The sequence below is a fragment of the Mytilus californianus genome, unplaced genomic scaffold, assembly GCF_021869535.1.
Source record: "Mytilus californianus isolate M0D057914Y unplaced genomic scaffold, xbMytCali1.0.p SCAF_20, whole genome shotgun sequence".
Taxonomy (NCBI): Eukaryota; Metazoa; Mollusca; class Bivalvia; order Mytilida; family Mytilidae; genus Mytilus; species Mytilus californianus.
The window spans coordinates 9,131,319-9,148,531 of record NW_026262669.1 but is presented as its reverse complement, the minus strand read 5'-3'; the positions used below and the strand labels follow the sequence as shown (position 1 = coordinate 9,148,531).

The window sequence follows — 17,213 nt, the reverse complement described above, 5'->3', positions numbered from 1 at the left end:
ACTGACATAGCTCGCATCACCTGTTCCCACGAAGGACAGTGTCCTCTTCTTGATATTGAACAACCTTTTATTTGGCTTTCTATTATAACAATAAATACATTTTTTTGCTAATAGAATGTCGAACTATTGGGTGTCGAATCAATAGAGTGTCGGACTATTGGGCTGTCGGACCAATGAGGTGTCGGACCAATGGGGTGTCGGAATATCGGGGCTGGGTATCTTACATAGATATACATTGAATACGAAATTACTTGTTTTACAAAATAATTGTACACTTTTATGTATTCCAAACGTTGAACTGAAGGAACACTCAAAGATGTTTAGTTTTAGAATCTATTTTTGGGTTTTTACGTGTGGCAATATTCAACAAGTATGTAATATGATTGAGTTGTATAGCAAAAAATTTATTTTACGTTATCGCATGTAGCAGTGTTCGACAGGTCTGTAGTATGATTGAGTTGTAGAATAATGAATTCAGGTTACGTTTGAACATGTTGTATGATATAGCACTAATAATTGAAATTTACCAATCCATCCCTCCGCAGAGTAATTGTCTAATTAAATATTCGCAAATCAACAAGATTCCCGTCAAACAAAAATCTCTTGATTAACCTCCTATATTGATTCTGGTACTGAAAAAAAGAAAAACACATTGTAGATGGTTAGTTAAAAAATATAACGGAAAACACATGGTAGATGTTCAGTCAAAGAAATAAAACGAAAAATCTTTTCATAGTGACTACTGTGCCAAAATATAGTTTCGTGCAATTTTTTTTTCAAAATTATAATCAAACGTATGGGTCACCGGGCATTTTATAAGTTACAAAATATGCAGAATTTCAGGTTTTGTTACCTTGGATAATGTACATGAAATAAGGAATTTTGTGTGAGTAGAAAGAAAACTAAATGATAAAATTTTAAATATATGCGAAGATTGTTCTAATTATCTGCTGTAAGAAAATAAAAAAAAACAAGAAGGTTCACCAAACTCGTTACATTGCTACATAACAAAATAGGAAAATTCAATGCACATTCCTTTATGAAACTTAATAATCTGAGTTACCTCCCTGATTTAACAAAATTTAGAAATTTGAATTGATGTCATCATAAGATTCAATCATTTAAACTTATTCATTTGAATGAAATTTCTCACTAATCAATTCTACTTCTGTAAGCAATTTTATTTTAAAATATGGACCAACCAAACAAAAAGTAATTTAAATCGCCAAAATATAGTCAAGGTCGTTGTACATTCTGTACTATTAGTTGAATATGAACATTATTACAAACGGGATAGCACATCCTACTTTTTTTAGTGTTGTAGTTTTCCGAGTCCGTAAGTTTAAATACGATCCGGGTAAACTTATCGATTCTTTAAATAAACTTATTCTAAAAGGTTACCTATTCATAGACCTTTGAATATTGTGTTCATCATTATAAATATTTATTTTGTTATCAATAGACGTGTTACAAAAAGGTATATTCTCGACGCTGAGGTTGACAAATTGACGCTGAGGTTGACAAATTGACGCTGAGGTTGACAAATTAGACTTTAAATGTGGATATCGTATCAAAACACAAAAGTGATTTAAAGATTTAAATCACCTGTGTATCAGTTGGATTTTGCATGTGTTTTGACTACCTATTGTACTGATGTCTACGTATATTTTGTCCATGTTGAAACACTGAAAGTGGTGCAAGGGAATGACAGGAAGGAAATGGATCCAGGAGAAAGGAGAGAAAGCCGAGATAAAAGGAGGAGGATTGAGAAAAACAAATCCTCTGTCCTCACTAAAGATTAAAGCTAAATATTATTTTTAACTTTTGCGCTTTCAAATCAATAGAGGTTGACCTTTGCACGTAAAGGGGGGTTTACTCGAGGCTAGATCTTTTGAATTCGTTCCACAAATGGAACCCTGTCTTATTAATTGATATGAGGAATGTCGGCCTTGCGGGAGGGCGGTTTGGCAGTTGGAAGTGCAGACGAGCGGGTAAGGGTATACATTTTGTAAAGCTCCTTCGACAGAATCTAGAGCTTTCAAACTTTGCATACTATGTTATTATGTATAATTTATACATAGAACATGTGTACCTCGTTTTAAGGTAAAAAAGTTATTTACATTTGTGCCATAAAATATATATAATGTTAAAATTGAGACTTTCAATTTTGAATCCGGCTCAAAATTTGCGCTCAGTGTAGCTGTCTGAAATGATTGAAGATTGATCAAACACAAACTTTAAACATAAATCTTTTCTGTTTTACTTTATTTTTAGCCAGAATTTGTTTTGCTAAACTTTTTTAGTAGTATAATTTAAATGAGCTAAGACGTGTGTAGGATAGCTTTTCAACATAAAATCGAAAATCAATGTTTTGACACAGTCCCCACATTTAACGTCTTATTTGTTAACATGAACGTCAAGTATATACCCTTTCGTAACACGTCCAATAAATTAAAACCCAACTAATTAGTATTGTTATATACTTGTGTATTTACGGTCCTACAATCTGTCGATACCTATATTTTGGCATTGCACAAGGCCATCGGTTCCTCTCTGACAGTTAATGACGTCTTTACACTAAAACCATAAGAAGTTGCAAAAGTTCTGAATAATATTTTACTCTTAGATACATGATTTTCTTATTAGTTGGTATTGGCTTTGGACTATATTTCAGGAACTGCGATCACTCCCGTGCTAGCCTGCGTTACTGAATTGAAATAGCGAGTCTATTTTCAGCCGGGATTAAAAGTATTCGTTTAGTAATCTGATGAAGTCACGCGCTGAATGAGGTAGACAGTTTTCTCAGCTTGCAAAAGCCTTCTGTCTAGAGCCGTCCTTGTTTTCTCACTTGGATTTTAATTACTTTCGGACTTTTACCGTCAGCAGCTGACATTTGTTATGGGCCGAGGAATCAGGTAGTTATGCGGAGAGGTAGGCATAAATGTTTTCTGCTCTTTGGTCGGGTTGTTGTCTCTTTGACACATTCCCCATTGCCATTCTCAATTTTATTTATAGAATCTGAAACCGAGGGCAATGACGGAAGGGACATCCGGAAATCCAACTTCCGAAGCAAGGTTGTCGGCTCTCCGAACTTAACCGAAGTCCTGCTGATCGCCGAGTCTATGAGCTTCGGTCCTTGCTTGGAAGTTGCCGGAAATTATTTAGTGTTCGTTATCATTTACTAACCCAAAATGAACAATCGTTAGGGAGGATAACAAACTACAGCTTGGATACTAGTATTATCTTTCACGAACCATATTAATTGAATTGATCTGGAAGATGGAGAAGCAAGACACAAAAACAGGTCTCAACATGATACACTTACTGTAAATCGTTGGCAGTAATCATCCCTCAGCCATCCCTCTAGATCCGTATACACTTTAGCTGGTATACTTTTGTCGTAGAGAGCGGTGCAAAAGTTACAAAAACTATTCCAAAACGAGGTATAAATCTTAAAATGGTCTCTCCATTTAAAATAACTATGAAATAACGTACTATTCCGACTAACTTGAGTAAGATATTCGGCGAGACTTTTTATATTTGGAAAATCATAAACATTAATATATGAATGAGGAGGGACAGGTACATGTCGTTGAGCTGTTTTCCAATTGACTACTGGAATGATTCCTTTAGAAATAGTATCCCAGTATTTCTCTGTAACATAATCTCTACAATTACTATCTTCAAAAGCCAGACGAAATCTGTATCGTCTCAAAGTGTTCGGAGGTAAGCATGAATTATGTTTTATTTCACATTTCAAATTCCCACATTCACCGTAATAATCGACATTGATGTGCTGACTTAGTTCATTGATTAGTCTGTAACGCTCGGCATCATCGGCACAACGGCTTACAAATGTGTAAGCCATCTTGTCTCTGTGTTGTGCTGGGTATATTGTTGGATTGATACGCGAGACATTCGGAAGTAGTTCATTCGGAATTGGTTCATACATCCCGTATGGTGAAAACACAGTAGAATGTCTCCTGTATGAAATAGTCCAGTTAAATACGTTTGCCCATGGTGTGAAACTCTCTTGCACAAAAACATTAGGTTCATTTATGAATAAAGCCCACACCTGGGAAAGAAGTCTGTTAGTAGGTAAATCGTTCAGAAACAAATCTTTGTCTGTAAAATGAAATAGCACTGCATCGCTTTGTGATAAATCTTCTATATTCTTTGTAATGATACATTGCTTCGGACAGTGTTGTGTATGTAATGGTATTGTATGAAACCATTCGTATGTTTCAAAGTACTTAGTCCATAGCAGTATAACTTTATTTGTTTTATCGGGTCCGAACTGTCGGTCTGGAAATATGTTCACATACGGTTGATATGTGTTGGATAATAGTCCATAGTGAGGAATTGGCCAGAGAGATTTGTCGTTATCCATATAGTACATTGTCACTAGAACTGTTATGGTAATCGATAAGATAATGTAATACACATACTTCCATCTCGTTTTGTATCTTCTCTGTAAAAGAGGACATGGCATTCTGTAACAGAAAAAAAATCATCGCTGTTATCTACTTTCACTTGGTTTTTTTTATTCATTGTTTTTTCTCTCAACTTTCTCTCTTTTTCATTAACACTGTAATGAAAAATTTAAAAGTATAAACTAGATTTCGCTTGTAGAAGAATATATATTTTTGATATTAAATAGCATATTTAGTTAATCTACTCATCGAGATTAAAATTAGTTAAATAGGGAAACATTTTCTGAAACAGAATAAAACCATGGCTATGATCTACTTTCTTTTATTTTTTATACATTATATTTCTCTTAACTTTCTTACTTTTTCATTAACACTGTATTGAAAAACGTAAGTACATGCAACATGTAGCTTGTCACAATATTATTTTTGTAGTATTAGATAGCATATTTGTTGATATATCGATCGATATAAAAAAGTATTTAACAGGAAAACATTTTTTTGAAATGGTAGACACCTATCTAATAATTCTATATTTTCACTTAACTTCCTCACGTAAGTAGAAATTATCGCCTGTCACAGTAGAAGCTATCGCCTGTAACAGTTGAATCTATCACCTGTCACAGTAGAAGAAATCGCCTGTCACAGTAGAAGTTATTGCCAGTCACAGTAGTAGCTATCGCCTGTCACATTAGGAGTATACCGCCTGTCACAGTATATGATATCGTCTGTCACAGTAGAGGCTATCGCCTGATACAGTAGAAGCTATCGCTAGTCACAATAGAAGATATTGCCTTTTACAGTAGAGGTTATCGCCTGTCACAATAAACGATATCGCCTGTTACATTAGGAGTTATTGCCAGTCACACTAGAAAATATCGCCTGTCACAGTAGAGTATATCACCTGTCGCAGTAGAGGCTATAGCCTGACGATTGAATCTATCGCCTGTCACAGTAGAATCTATCGCCTGTCACAGTAGAATCTATCGCCTGTCACAGTTGAATCTATCGACAGTCACAGTAGAAGCTATCGCATGTCATATTAGAACTTATCGCCAGTCACAGTAGAAGCTTTTGCCTGTCCCAGTAGAGTATATCGCCTGTCACAGTAAATGCTATCGCCTGCACAGTAGAAGTTATCGCCTGTCACAGTAGATGCTATAGCCTGTCACAGTATAAGTTGTAGCCTGTCACAGCAGAAGATATCGCCTGTCACACTAACAACTGTCGTCTGTCACAGTAGAAGCTATCGCCAGTCACATATCTGAGGGGCGTCATTATGCAGATGCAGTAATACTTTCAGAATATGTTATATAGTTATATGGATTTGGAATGATATCTTAATTGCGTGTATTTTTCTGTCATTTATATTTAACACTTCTATTTAGATACGTAGACATTATTTGAAAAGCTAGAAATCAATCTGATGGGAAAATATTAAGTGTAAAACTATATTTCTTGATAACGTTTATGTATTAGATATTAGAAATCAAATATTTCATTATTCCAATCAGGGTCCTACATGGGGCATTTACAATTAAAAGTATGATAATATAAGAAACAAACATGAGACATTGTACAGTATATAACGTGACAGATATTTGAATAGACAAATGAAAATAGCACTAATAACAAAAATACATTAAAAGTACTCTTGAGTATTTTATTATTATTATTATTATTATTATTATTATTATTATTTCTATGTCCAGCAGTGCACCTCGTGTTCACATCAGCACAATTATCGTTCAAGATTTATAAAACTAAGATATATAGTTTGTTCATCTGCTGGAGACACCAAGGGACTATGATGATGGATATACTGTTGTATACAATAGCTGCAACAGCAATCTTCCTCGTGTCAAAAGCAGATGAACAATAAAAAATATTATCTATAAAGATGGAAATTTGTTCATCTGCAGGAGACACCAAGGGACGGTGCTCTAGGATATACTGTTGGATTGCGATAGGCAATAACAGCCATCCTCCCCGTGTCAGAAGCAGATGAACAAAAAAAAAGAGAAACTGAATCCGGTCAATTAACAAAAAGTTTTTTTAAATAACAACAATTGCTAATTATGCGAAACATGTCATATGAATCTGCTATTTGTAGTGTTTAACCAGGAATATACACAACTCTTTTAATAAATGCGAGACAGCAGCCATAGCAATTTATCTTGAGAATTTAAGTTAATGAAATTGGGACAGGATTCCGAAATAATGTGATATAAATTGTGTCTGTCTTCGTTATATTTTGTGCAATAAAAGAGAAAATGAACTTCATCTTCAATATTACCAGAGTTACACTGCTGACATAGTCTTAGGTGTGGAGGAGTACCCTGGTATCGTCCTATTTCAATCTGCAAATGGTGAGACGACACCCTAAATTTTGTTAATGATCTAAGCTCAAAACTGTTCATGATATTTAGATACTTTTCGAAACAATAATGACTCTTAAATTTTACGTAAGTGCGGAGCTTCCCTTCTGAATTCTTGGTCAGTTGATCCTTCCAAATTTTTATACACGTCTCTTTCAATATTTTCCTGATAGTATTTTTTGAAATATTTTTCCCATCATTTAGGTTTGCAAACCCAGGAAGAGTTTTTAAAATTTGTTGGAGAGAGCAATACCATGACAATTTATGCTGAGAAAATAAAGTTTTTGAATGCTGGTATGCATCTTGTAATAAAGGAAATGAGTCTTAATTTTCTAGGATAAGCCAACAATTCAAAATAGATTTGACTAAGTCAAAGTACAGTGGAAACCGACGAAGTTCAGATAAGGCTGCAAAATTTGTGTTTTTTTTTTGTGCACACGAATTGATACAAATTGAGGGTGTTAGCATGAATGGGTGTATCTAGTTTACACCACTTATATCATTTTCAAAGCAGAATGATAGTTTTCAATAATTTAAAATTGAAACGCTGCCCCCCTGGTGCTAGAGTCGGCCACCAGAGAACACAGAGTCACAAAGAAAAAGAGAGTAAAATTATCTATAAAGTGTAAGGTTTGACGTCCACTGTTTACCGTCGGACCAAAACACGTTACAGAAAGGGAAAACGTATACTTGTGTTTATATATATATTCTCAGTTGTGAAATAAAATATCTGAATAAAATAAAGTTTCATATTTTATTAATATCAAAAATAATCCTCGACGGAGAGAATGGGTCTTGCCGGCTCTCTCACTGGTCTGGCCAGGTCCCCAGTAATGGTTGGTCTTACATATACAAACAAAACTAGTCTATAATTCAACAGTCAAGTAACAAGGTTGTCACTTATTTAGCATCTTTCTATAATCTCAATTTAAGGATATTACACCCTACTACATTACAGAAGACAACAACTTAGTATAACAAATTAAATGACATATTAATCATGTCGGAACCGCCAACAGAGCACTTAATGTGCACCTTCAATATCACTTCAATAGCACCGTCACCGTCACCGGTACCGACAACCGTATTTAGCAACGTCACCGTCACACACAACCGTATTTAGCACCATCACCGGCACCGACAATCTTAAATTAAAACAAAGTTAACTTTCAACGCCTGTCTGTATTTCTCAGACATATTCCAGCTTCTATTAAAGTTTGTCACTTCCCATTCTTAGTCAAACCAACACTCCCCCGGTTCTGTTGTTGCTTTTGCTTTTATACTTCCGACTGACCAATGACAGAGCTTGTTACATATTGTTTACCAATCGGCAACCATGGATCACATAAGGGAAATTCCCGTACTGTTGATATTGTTTGTAAACATGGTCCTCATGGATTGATCTTCATCAATAAAGATGGGTTTTGACTTTAAATTTATTAGTAGATCATTAGAAGAGTTTTATTTGAGTTTATAGTCTAACAAGGTAATCACCGCGAAAATATGGAATCAGGACGTGAAATACAACTTCCTAAGAGAGGGACGAAAGATACCAGAGGGACAGCCAAACTCATAGACCGAAATCAAACTGACAACGCCATGGCCAAAAATAAAAAGACAAACAGACAAATAATAGTACAGATGGCACAACATACACAAATCTGTCGTATACTGGGTGAACCCCATTCCGGTGGTCAAAATGTTAATCTTCATATCCAACTGCCTGTCGAACTAGACGGAACAAATATGATTCAAATAATTAAAATTCAGATATTTAGCTCTTCAATGATGCATAATATGTTACCCATTTGTCTAGTTTCATAAGTTTAATAAATGATTGAAAATCGGCGATCATCATCCGCCATTGTTTTTCTTATTAACCTCTTTCCGGTGCAAAGGTAAACTATAGTATGGAGGACAACTAGGAACACTAATGCACCCTATTTTGTACATCAAATAACGCTAATATTCTAGTAAATAAGTACAGATCAGTAAAACATTATTTTATTTAGGACAATTTATATTTGACAAGATGAAAAGTTTTGAAAAATTCAAATGTGCAAGAATTTTTTTTAAAGATGCAATAAAAAAGTTTTATTTTGTTATTTTTTTTTTTACTTCTTTTGTGAAAATATTTAAAATAATTTTATTTTGATGTCAATAGGGGAAAAATGATTTCACAAATTTTCACTATTTGAAAAATTACTTTAACGGAATACATGAATAATTACATGATTATTAAAAGTTCTAAAACTATTGTTTGTGTGTTTGAAATCAGAATAACAGTTCTTGGAATAGTGTTCTGTGTAACGGTTCACTGTGCTTTACAGTGGTGACAAAAGAATGTATCCCCTCTCCTCAAAACCTTAACATCACTATAGAATTGGAGATGTGTCCAGTGACGACAGTTATCATTGTCACAGTGTGCCCATTTTACAAAAACAATTCCTGCTAATTGTCGAATCTCTGAGGGAGATTTCTTGGTACAAACGCAGCAAGTTTCACAGTCATCATCATCGGTCAGATCACTGTCACTTAGTGAATTATCAAGACATATGGGTCCTCCTTTATCTTTGTTCAAACCAGATGTACCAAGACCTGCATTAACATCATTCTCTGATAATTTCAGTTTTAACCCTCTCAGTTGAACTTTTTCTTTTTAAGGGTGCCATCTTTTTAGTATCTTTTCTTGTTTTGTTTTGTTGTTTACATGTAGTTACATTTTCAACTGCCATTGACTCTGATTTCTTATAGGGTGGTTTAAATACTACTTTCTTTTTTGACTGATTCAGATGATCCATGTTGTTCTTTTTTCCTAAATTTCCTGTTATGGTAAAGTGGTTCATTTTCTTTTCTGTCTTTTCAACTGAGACAACAGACCTTTTTAGCAGGAATCCGGATGGAGAACTGTTTACTGTGTTTATGTTTGAAGAGTTGTTTGATGTGTTCAGTTCAATTATAGGTTCTGCAGTATATATTTGAATGTTAGGGTGTATGCTTTCAAAGGGAACTAGCAAGGGTTGACTGTTTGATTCATCGTGATCTGATAAAATATCATGTTCTTTTGGAGCTGATATTGAAACTTCAAATTGTTGTATTGTCAGAGTGGCAGTATTGCTTATTTCATGAGAGGGAACGTTTCTTAATTGATCAGGCTGATTAAAAGTGTTTTCATCATCTTGGGAAATATGGCTATGGTTCATTGTAGATTCAGATGCTTCATCAGATGTTGCTTTGTGGTAAATAGTAGCTGGAGCAAGTTCAGTAGTGTCAACGGCTTTTGGGTTAAAAGGATATATTCCACTTTTCTTGAAAGATGATGTCAGAGTCTGTGCTGAGAGACCTTTCTGGTATGGTGAACATGACATCTGTCCAATATCAAACTTTGTGATTTTACATCCAGGGTTTCTACGCATAAACAACTGTGCCTCCCTGTTGTAACAAGCCTTTAGTGGTCCAAAGCACCCTATATCTAGTGGCTGCAAAATGTGGCTACAGTGTGGTGGAAGTATGAAAAGGATGATGTTCTTAGATTCAGCCCAATCTTGTAAAGTTAAACTCACATTGGAGCGGTGGCCATCAAACAATATCAGTAGAGGAGTGCCAGAGATATCATGAGCTACATACTTGAGGAAGTGCTTTTCAAGGTAAGTTTTGAATATGTCACTGTTTGACCATCCAGTCTTAGAGCATTGGACATCAGCACCAGGCGGAGTCCCATCAAGTAGAAGAGCCCTGTCAAATTTTACACCTGGAAATACGTAATAGGGTGGAACATTATTACCAATAGCATTGCCAGCGCCAATTATAGTTACATTTGAAGACCTTGGAGATGTGACAGACTGGGGCTTAACAACAATGTCGTGAACTATTTTATTTGGGTTATGTTCAGTTTGCAGAGCACTCTCATCAATATTGAAGATTTTTTGTGGCTGATCAAGGAGATTGGTTTGGGTCATAATAGTGCCCAGCTCTTTGTAGAAGTTGGAGAGTGTCTCCTTTGATGCACATCTAGCTCTCTGCATGGACAATTTCTGTGGTTTACTAATAGTAAAATTTGGCCATCTTTTCATAAAGGAGTAGTACCATTTATTACTTAATATATCCTCCTGAAGTTTTCTTTTGCCCATAAACACAGCTAAATCAGTTGCAAAATATATATCATCAATTCTAGAATAACCATAATTAATGCTGGCCATATGTGCAATGTGGTCCACCATTTTTGTCTCTGCACCCTCATCAAACAGGTAATTTGAGCATCTTCCATCCACAGAAACCAAACCAAGTGTCCTATCTCTAAGTGTGCTTTCTGGAATACCATAGTTTTTTGCAGCCTGGTAAACAGACATTCCATTTTGGACAGCATCATAGGCATATTTCAAAGCATTTGGGTCATACTGCTTTTTCTTCATTTTGAAGATATCTGTAATAAAAATGAACACTCATAAATATTTTAAAAGAGTAAGTAAAAACTAAAATCTGCTTAAAAATATTTTTTTATCCAATTTTTTTTCTCATTTATAGCTGCAATTATTTTATTTATAAATCACAATTGATATAATAGCGATTTGATCATATGTTAGAGAAAAGTATGAAATATGGAGGGTATCAAATTTAACGACATCTTGGTGTAAATCAATAGATTAACACATTATTAGTGTCTTTACCAGTTTCAGTTACATTCATATAACATGAACCATTCTAAAACACTGGTGATATATCAACAATTAGTTATCATACCTGAATGATTGATTTCACAGCTTATATTCCATTTGTTTCATCTGAAAGCTGATCGCTAACATTCACATTATAAATTCAACTTTTTTCAATTTGTTTTGTCTGATCACCGACATTTTCATAATCAATAATTTACACTACTTCAATTGTAATCGAATTGTGAAATTGAAATCGTCCTCCATGTAAGATTAAAATCCACTTTAAAGATAACACAAGTCAAGGTAAACGTATGGTCATAAATTTCCAATTTAAGAATGAAATGTCTACAAAAAAAATTAGCCACACCAATAAACAAGCATCATGCGTGGAAGATAAATCTTGCTCTTAAGATGCATATAAGTCATTCAGTGTTGTTCTTTTCTCCTGTCGTTTATTTTGTTTTGTAATAGTGAAGTTGTTGAAGTAAATATTTTTCTTCCTCTGTCATTTCACTTCTTTTGTCTCTATGTTGAGTTTTGTCACAATGTCTTCTCTTATTTTGTTCATCCTCCATCATTTGACTTCTTTTGTCTCTATGTTGTGTTTTATTAAGTTCTCTTTGGTATTTATTTTGTTGATCAGACATTTTACTTGTATAATTTAGTTTTTGTAACCTATTTCCTTGTTTTTTTTTCATTTTTCTGTTTCTCAGTCAGTTTATTACGTGTTTTCTGTTGATGAAGTTTATGTTTAGCCTTTTATTGTAGCTTCAACATTTCTGTCATTCCTTTTCGCTTCTTTCTTTTGCTTTCTTTATCTTTTATTCTTTGGTTCTGTAGTTCACTTTCAGTTAGTGTTCCCCTTTCTTACTTTTAGACATTTGCAAATTAAATTCTTTCTGTAATTGGGCAGCCATTAACATTTCAGGACCAGCTCCTTCAACAGCACTTCAAATGTTTACAAATGCAGCACCAGTTCCATCATCATCATCAGGAGAAATATTTTCTGTATAAATGGATTTCTAAAAATGTAAATTAAAAAAAAAATGTATTGTGCATTCTACTGAATTTTAAAGGGGCACAAGCTACGGGATATATAAAAAATATGAAATATGATTTTTTTTTTGTTCAATCAATAATGAAAGTGAAAAAGTGAAATAATATATTTCTTTTAGCAGCCAGTATGGTTCAATTTTGTCAAACAAATCTAAGAAACATTGGTGATGAATTATTCACTATCAAGTGAATAATTCGACCTCATTGAATCCGTATTTATGTGAACTTCAATTTTAACCCATTAGCTAGAGATGGATACCACATGCTTTGTGCATGTTTAATTATTTAAATGAAAAGAATGCTAACATTGAAAGAGAAACAAAGGTAAATCATTTGATTGGCTGATTCGATCCACAAAAAATCATTCTTATACAAGTAAAAACGATGATTTACATATATTTTTAATCTATAATATGAAATTAAACAGACCTAGAAAAATCCAAATGCAGGAGACTGATATCTATTTATATCTATATTTATGTTTATATCGCTTATATGGCAATCGGAGGTGTTCGGGGGTCAACTCGACAGCTAATTAGATGGCATCTAGACTAAAATACACAAAAAACGAAGCTACATGTTATCGAGCCCATGTCCGGTATATTGTTTATTTTAGACTTTTTATAAACTGGATACATGTTTTATATTGTTTTAGATCAAATATGAGAATTTGAGTCAAATCGGTGAACATGAATTCGACAGATAGTGCCCTTTTAATGCATTATCATTACATTTCAATGTTGAACATTCGATTTGAATGGAAGCCATCAAAGTAACTTTAAAAATTTTGAAACAACATCAAATTGTTTTTTTTCTGAAGCTTTCCACCATGGTAATGTCTGCAAAATTATATTGGTTTTCATATGACAACATTTCTAAATTGAATGTCTTATAGAAATATATATGATTGTTTTACTGTGCCTTGCTGTCTAGAGATTCTGGTAATCCTAAATTGGTCAGAGGTTAGATAGATAGTTTATTCTCATAAAACCATGCAGGTACAAAGGTTACAGAGGCACATGTATTATTAACCTTCCTTTATGTTTGAGTGTTTGTATTTTTTTTCTTTTAAAGGGATCACATTTGAAGAAGCAACGTTGGATAATTGTGTAGACATTTCAGGAACTTCTCCATCAACAACGGATGTCTAAAAAAATAAGTATTTTGCATTCTATAGTCATGTTAGTCACCTAAAAATTCAATATACTGCTATAACATTCAATTTGATTGGAAACCTGCAAAATTACTTTGAATTCTAAACAAAATCAAATGGAACAAAATTCTATATCCAGAAATATAAAGGCAAAGATTTTGGGCATGAAACATTGTTGTGTATTGTTGTAATTGTTGAACTTTGTTCAGCTGAAAATTAAATGTATCTTGCTTATGGCTATATAAATGTGATTATTTGAAACACATCTACTAATAAACAGATGCATGATACGCCCGTCATGTTTTCTAAGAATAAAGTTAAATAACTTCTCAATGCCATAGCTGAAATTTATGAAATTTTAACTGGAGGTTATCCTAATAGATATAAACCAGACATCAAAATTAAATGAAAACTTCTCAAAGCACTTGAAAGGTATTGTCCGAAAATTGGAAAATCCCCCTTTTGTTAATGAATAAAACCCCACAACTCGGAAACATAAAATCTAAAATTTCTAAAAATCTAAAGGGAGCTTACATCAATAGATATAAACAATTCACCAAAGTTTCATGAGCACTGCCGAAAGCATTTTTGAGTTATTGGCCAAAAACTGGAAAATCCACCTTTTTTTTAATGAATAAGACCCGATAACTCGGAAACGTAAAATCTAAAATTTATAAAAATCATAAGGGAGCTCATGTCAATAGATAAAAACAATCGACCAAAGTTTCTTGTATATTAGAGAAAGCAGTTTAGAGTTATTGTCCAAAAACTAGAAAACCCCCCTTGTTTTAATGAATAAAACCCCATTTCTCGGAAAAGTAAAATCTAAAATTTATGAAAAACGAAAAGGAGCTCAAGTCAATAGATATATACAATTCACCAAAGTTTTATGCAACTTGGGTAAAGCGTTTTTAAGTTAATGTCCGACATGTTGACGGCGGACGGACACCGGTATACAATAATACGTCCCTTAAACGGGCGTATAAAAATGAAACTTTGACACTTTGACATTACAAGGATAAAACAGTAACATACATTACAGTTCTGCTTCTTTTTTCTCAGTCTATCTGATGAGAGCGTTTGACTAGCAGCCTTTCTCTTTAGACGAGGCATATTTTCAGCTAAAAAAAAAACTTTATCAAATATTTACAACAAAAAGATAACAATAAAATACGATGTATACATGAATAATTCATAGATACAGCGTTATCTGACTGATTATCACAAAAAAGATAAGCATAATAAGAATTATATCTACATGAGAAACACGAATTTACAGTACTATCTGTCTTGCTAACTAATATAAAACGCTCAATTTTGCAAAGCTGGATAGGACTGCAGAGGTTGAACCATGAACAGTTAGGGCAAGTAGGGACACTACATTCAGGATTGATACAGCTCTGAATTTGGATTGTGATTAAATATTTGACACAACATAGGTCTCTGACACAGAATGAATGTGGTCAAAAATTGAAAAATTTGAAATTGAACTTTCACTTATTATTGTCCAATATAAAAAATCAGAACACACGGTTCGATTCAGCATATCCAAGAATTTAATTTATTTATCCATTGATGGACAACAAATGAAATCAATAAAGTTAAATTCATTTAAATGGGGACATATTGTTGGACCGCCCCACACCCCCCCCCCCCCCCCCCCCCGCCTCCCTCCTTATCCTGAGTTAGGAACCCTCCTTTTGAAAATGGCTGGATTCGCCCCTGCTGAGATCATCGTTAAAAGTCAAACCGCACTTTTTGAAGTCAAGCTTTTTTTTTTAACAAAACAATTAACGAAAAACAAATGACAGACATGAACCAACGACAACCACTGAACTACAGGCTCTTGACATGGGACAGGCACATAAAGAATGTGGTGGGTATAAACATTTTTGTGAGTGCCTAACCCTTCCTCTAACCTGGGACAGTGGTGTAGCAAAACAACATAAAAACACACTATAAAAACCATTTGAAAAAAGGCTTAACTCATCAGATCGATACAAAGAAAAATATAAACAAAAACACAGATAGGATGTAACAAGGTATATATCCATTCATAATCCCTAAGAAGAAAACAGACACCAATTACAGATCTGGGAGTACTCGCAGTTACTGACAGCTAGTTCAAAGCCAATAACAACTAACAAAAAAATTACTACGTATCTAAGACTAAAACGTCAATCAGTACATATCCAACACCCAATGGATTTAGTGTTAACAGTCAGAAAAAAAGAAAACATGATCGTTCTCCTAGATCTTGTTGACACTAACAGAAATCAACATAATATTTGAATACTTGGCAGTGTGAAGAGCATTCCGTTTAATTGGTTTAGATTTAAATTGCATAAAAATCAACTAATCGGAGGTACTAGCAGTATCAGACCAAGTTATGGAAAACAATTTTAATTCGTTCCTAAATTGGTGGGAAAATCATTTACATAATACACCCTGATGATGATTGTGACCACGTGTATATTACGAAATGTTTCTATTCATCCAAGCTTTCACGTGTTAGTTACGACCTGTTTACGCGTTGATCAATACGAATAGTTACGAGCTAGTTACGAGTATTTACGACATACCTGCCAACCCTCCCGTTTTTAGCGGGAGACTCCCGCTCAAACGGCGAAATTTCAGAAATCTCCCGCTTGACGGTCCGCTCCCGCGCGGGAGTAGAGAATCTTCCGCTTTCTGATATTTTAACCCGGAATGACTCTTGTTCGTAATTCTGGACCAATCGGCAGTGTAAAAAAGAAGAAATAGATAACTGCAAAATCGAAATGTCAAGCAGTCTGAATGAAAGATTTTTAATTTTTACGACCAAATTCACTGACACCTGGCAATGAATCGTCATTTTGCACATCATGTTCAATCAACTTTTCGGTTTCTTTTGGTGATCTGTACAACTTTTGAAAGCATGCTAAGTGTGGGTCTCGCAACAAAATCAAAATATGGAATGTTATGAGTTATGGGACTCGGAGGTATTGAAAAAGGCCCCCCCAAAAAAAAAAAAAAAAAAAACACGCACACACACACCTTGTATAAATTATAACCATGAATTGGAGAAATAAAGTATATCTTTTAACTCTTATAGGTGTTTTGTAGATGAATAAATAAACAAGTCATATATTTAACTTTAAAATGTCGTATGAGAAAAATCTCCCCTCAGCTGTCATAGCTAAGGGGGAGATCTCCCACTTGGAAGGTTTTAGAGGTTGGCATGTATGATTTACGAGTCCGTACGATTTTGAAGCTTTTATACCTTACTCCAAATCGTAAACAGTACATGAGAATACGTTAAGTATACGTATCTATTCGTAAAGTACTCTTCACTACGCGTAAAGTGCTCGTAATAACTCGTAACAATCCGTAAGGCTATCGTAATACGACCCAAATGAAATAATAAGCAACACGTAAGCACCCGTAATAATACAGCAATAATTCGTAAACAAATCGTAAATACCCATAACAAATCGGAAACAAAAATGTTACGAGTCATTCACGGACTTTTGCAAGCAGTCTACGGATGGTTACGTGTTGC

The 17,213-nt window shown here is 34.2% G+C and overlaps 1 protein-coding gene across 2 annotated transcripts in view; it reads right to left on the bottom strand.

Moving 5' to 3' along the window:
• Positions 1-319: 319 nt before the first annotated feature.
• LOC127731750 (alpha-(1,3)-fucosyltransferase 7-like) overlaps positions 320-17,213 on the bottom strand; it is a 637,348-nt gene continuing 620,454 nt past the window's right edge. For both annotated transcript variants that reach the window (XM_052240592.1, XM_052240588.1), the window contains exons 2-3: positions 3,326-4,493; positions 320-632 (exon numbers count right to left, since the gene is read on the bottom strand). In XM_052240592.1, the coding sequence (XP_052096552.1) occupies positions 555-632; positions 3,326-4,492 (1,245 nt within the window). In that variant the 5' untranslated portion in view covers position 4,493 and the 3' untranslated portion in view covers positions 320-554. The remainder of the gene's footprint in view (positions 633-3,325; positions 4,494-17,213) is intronic.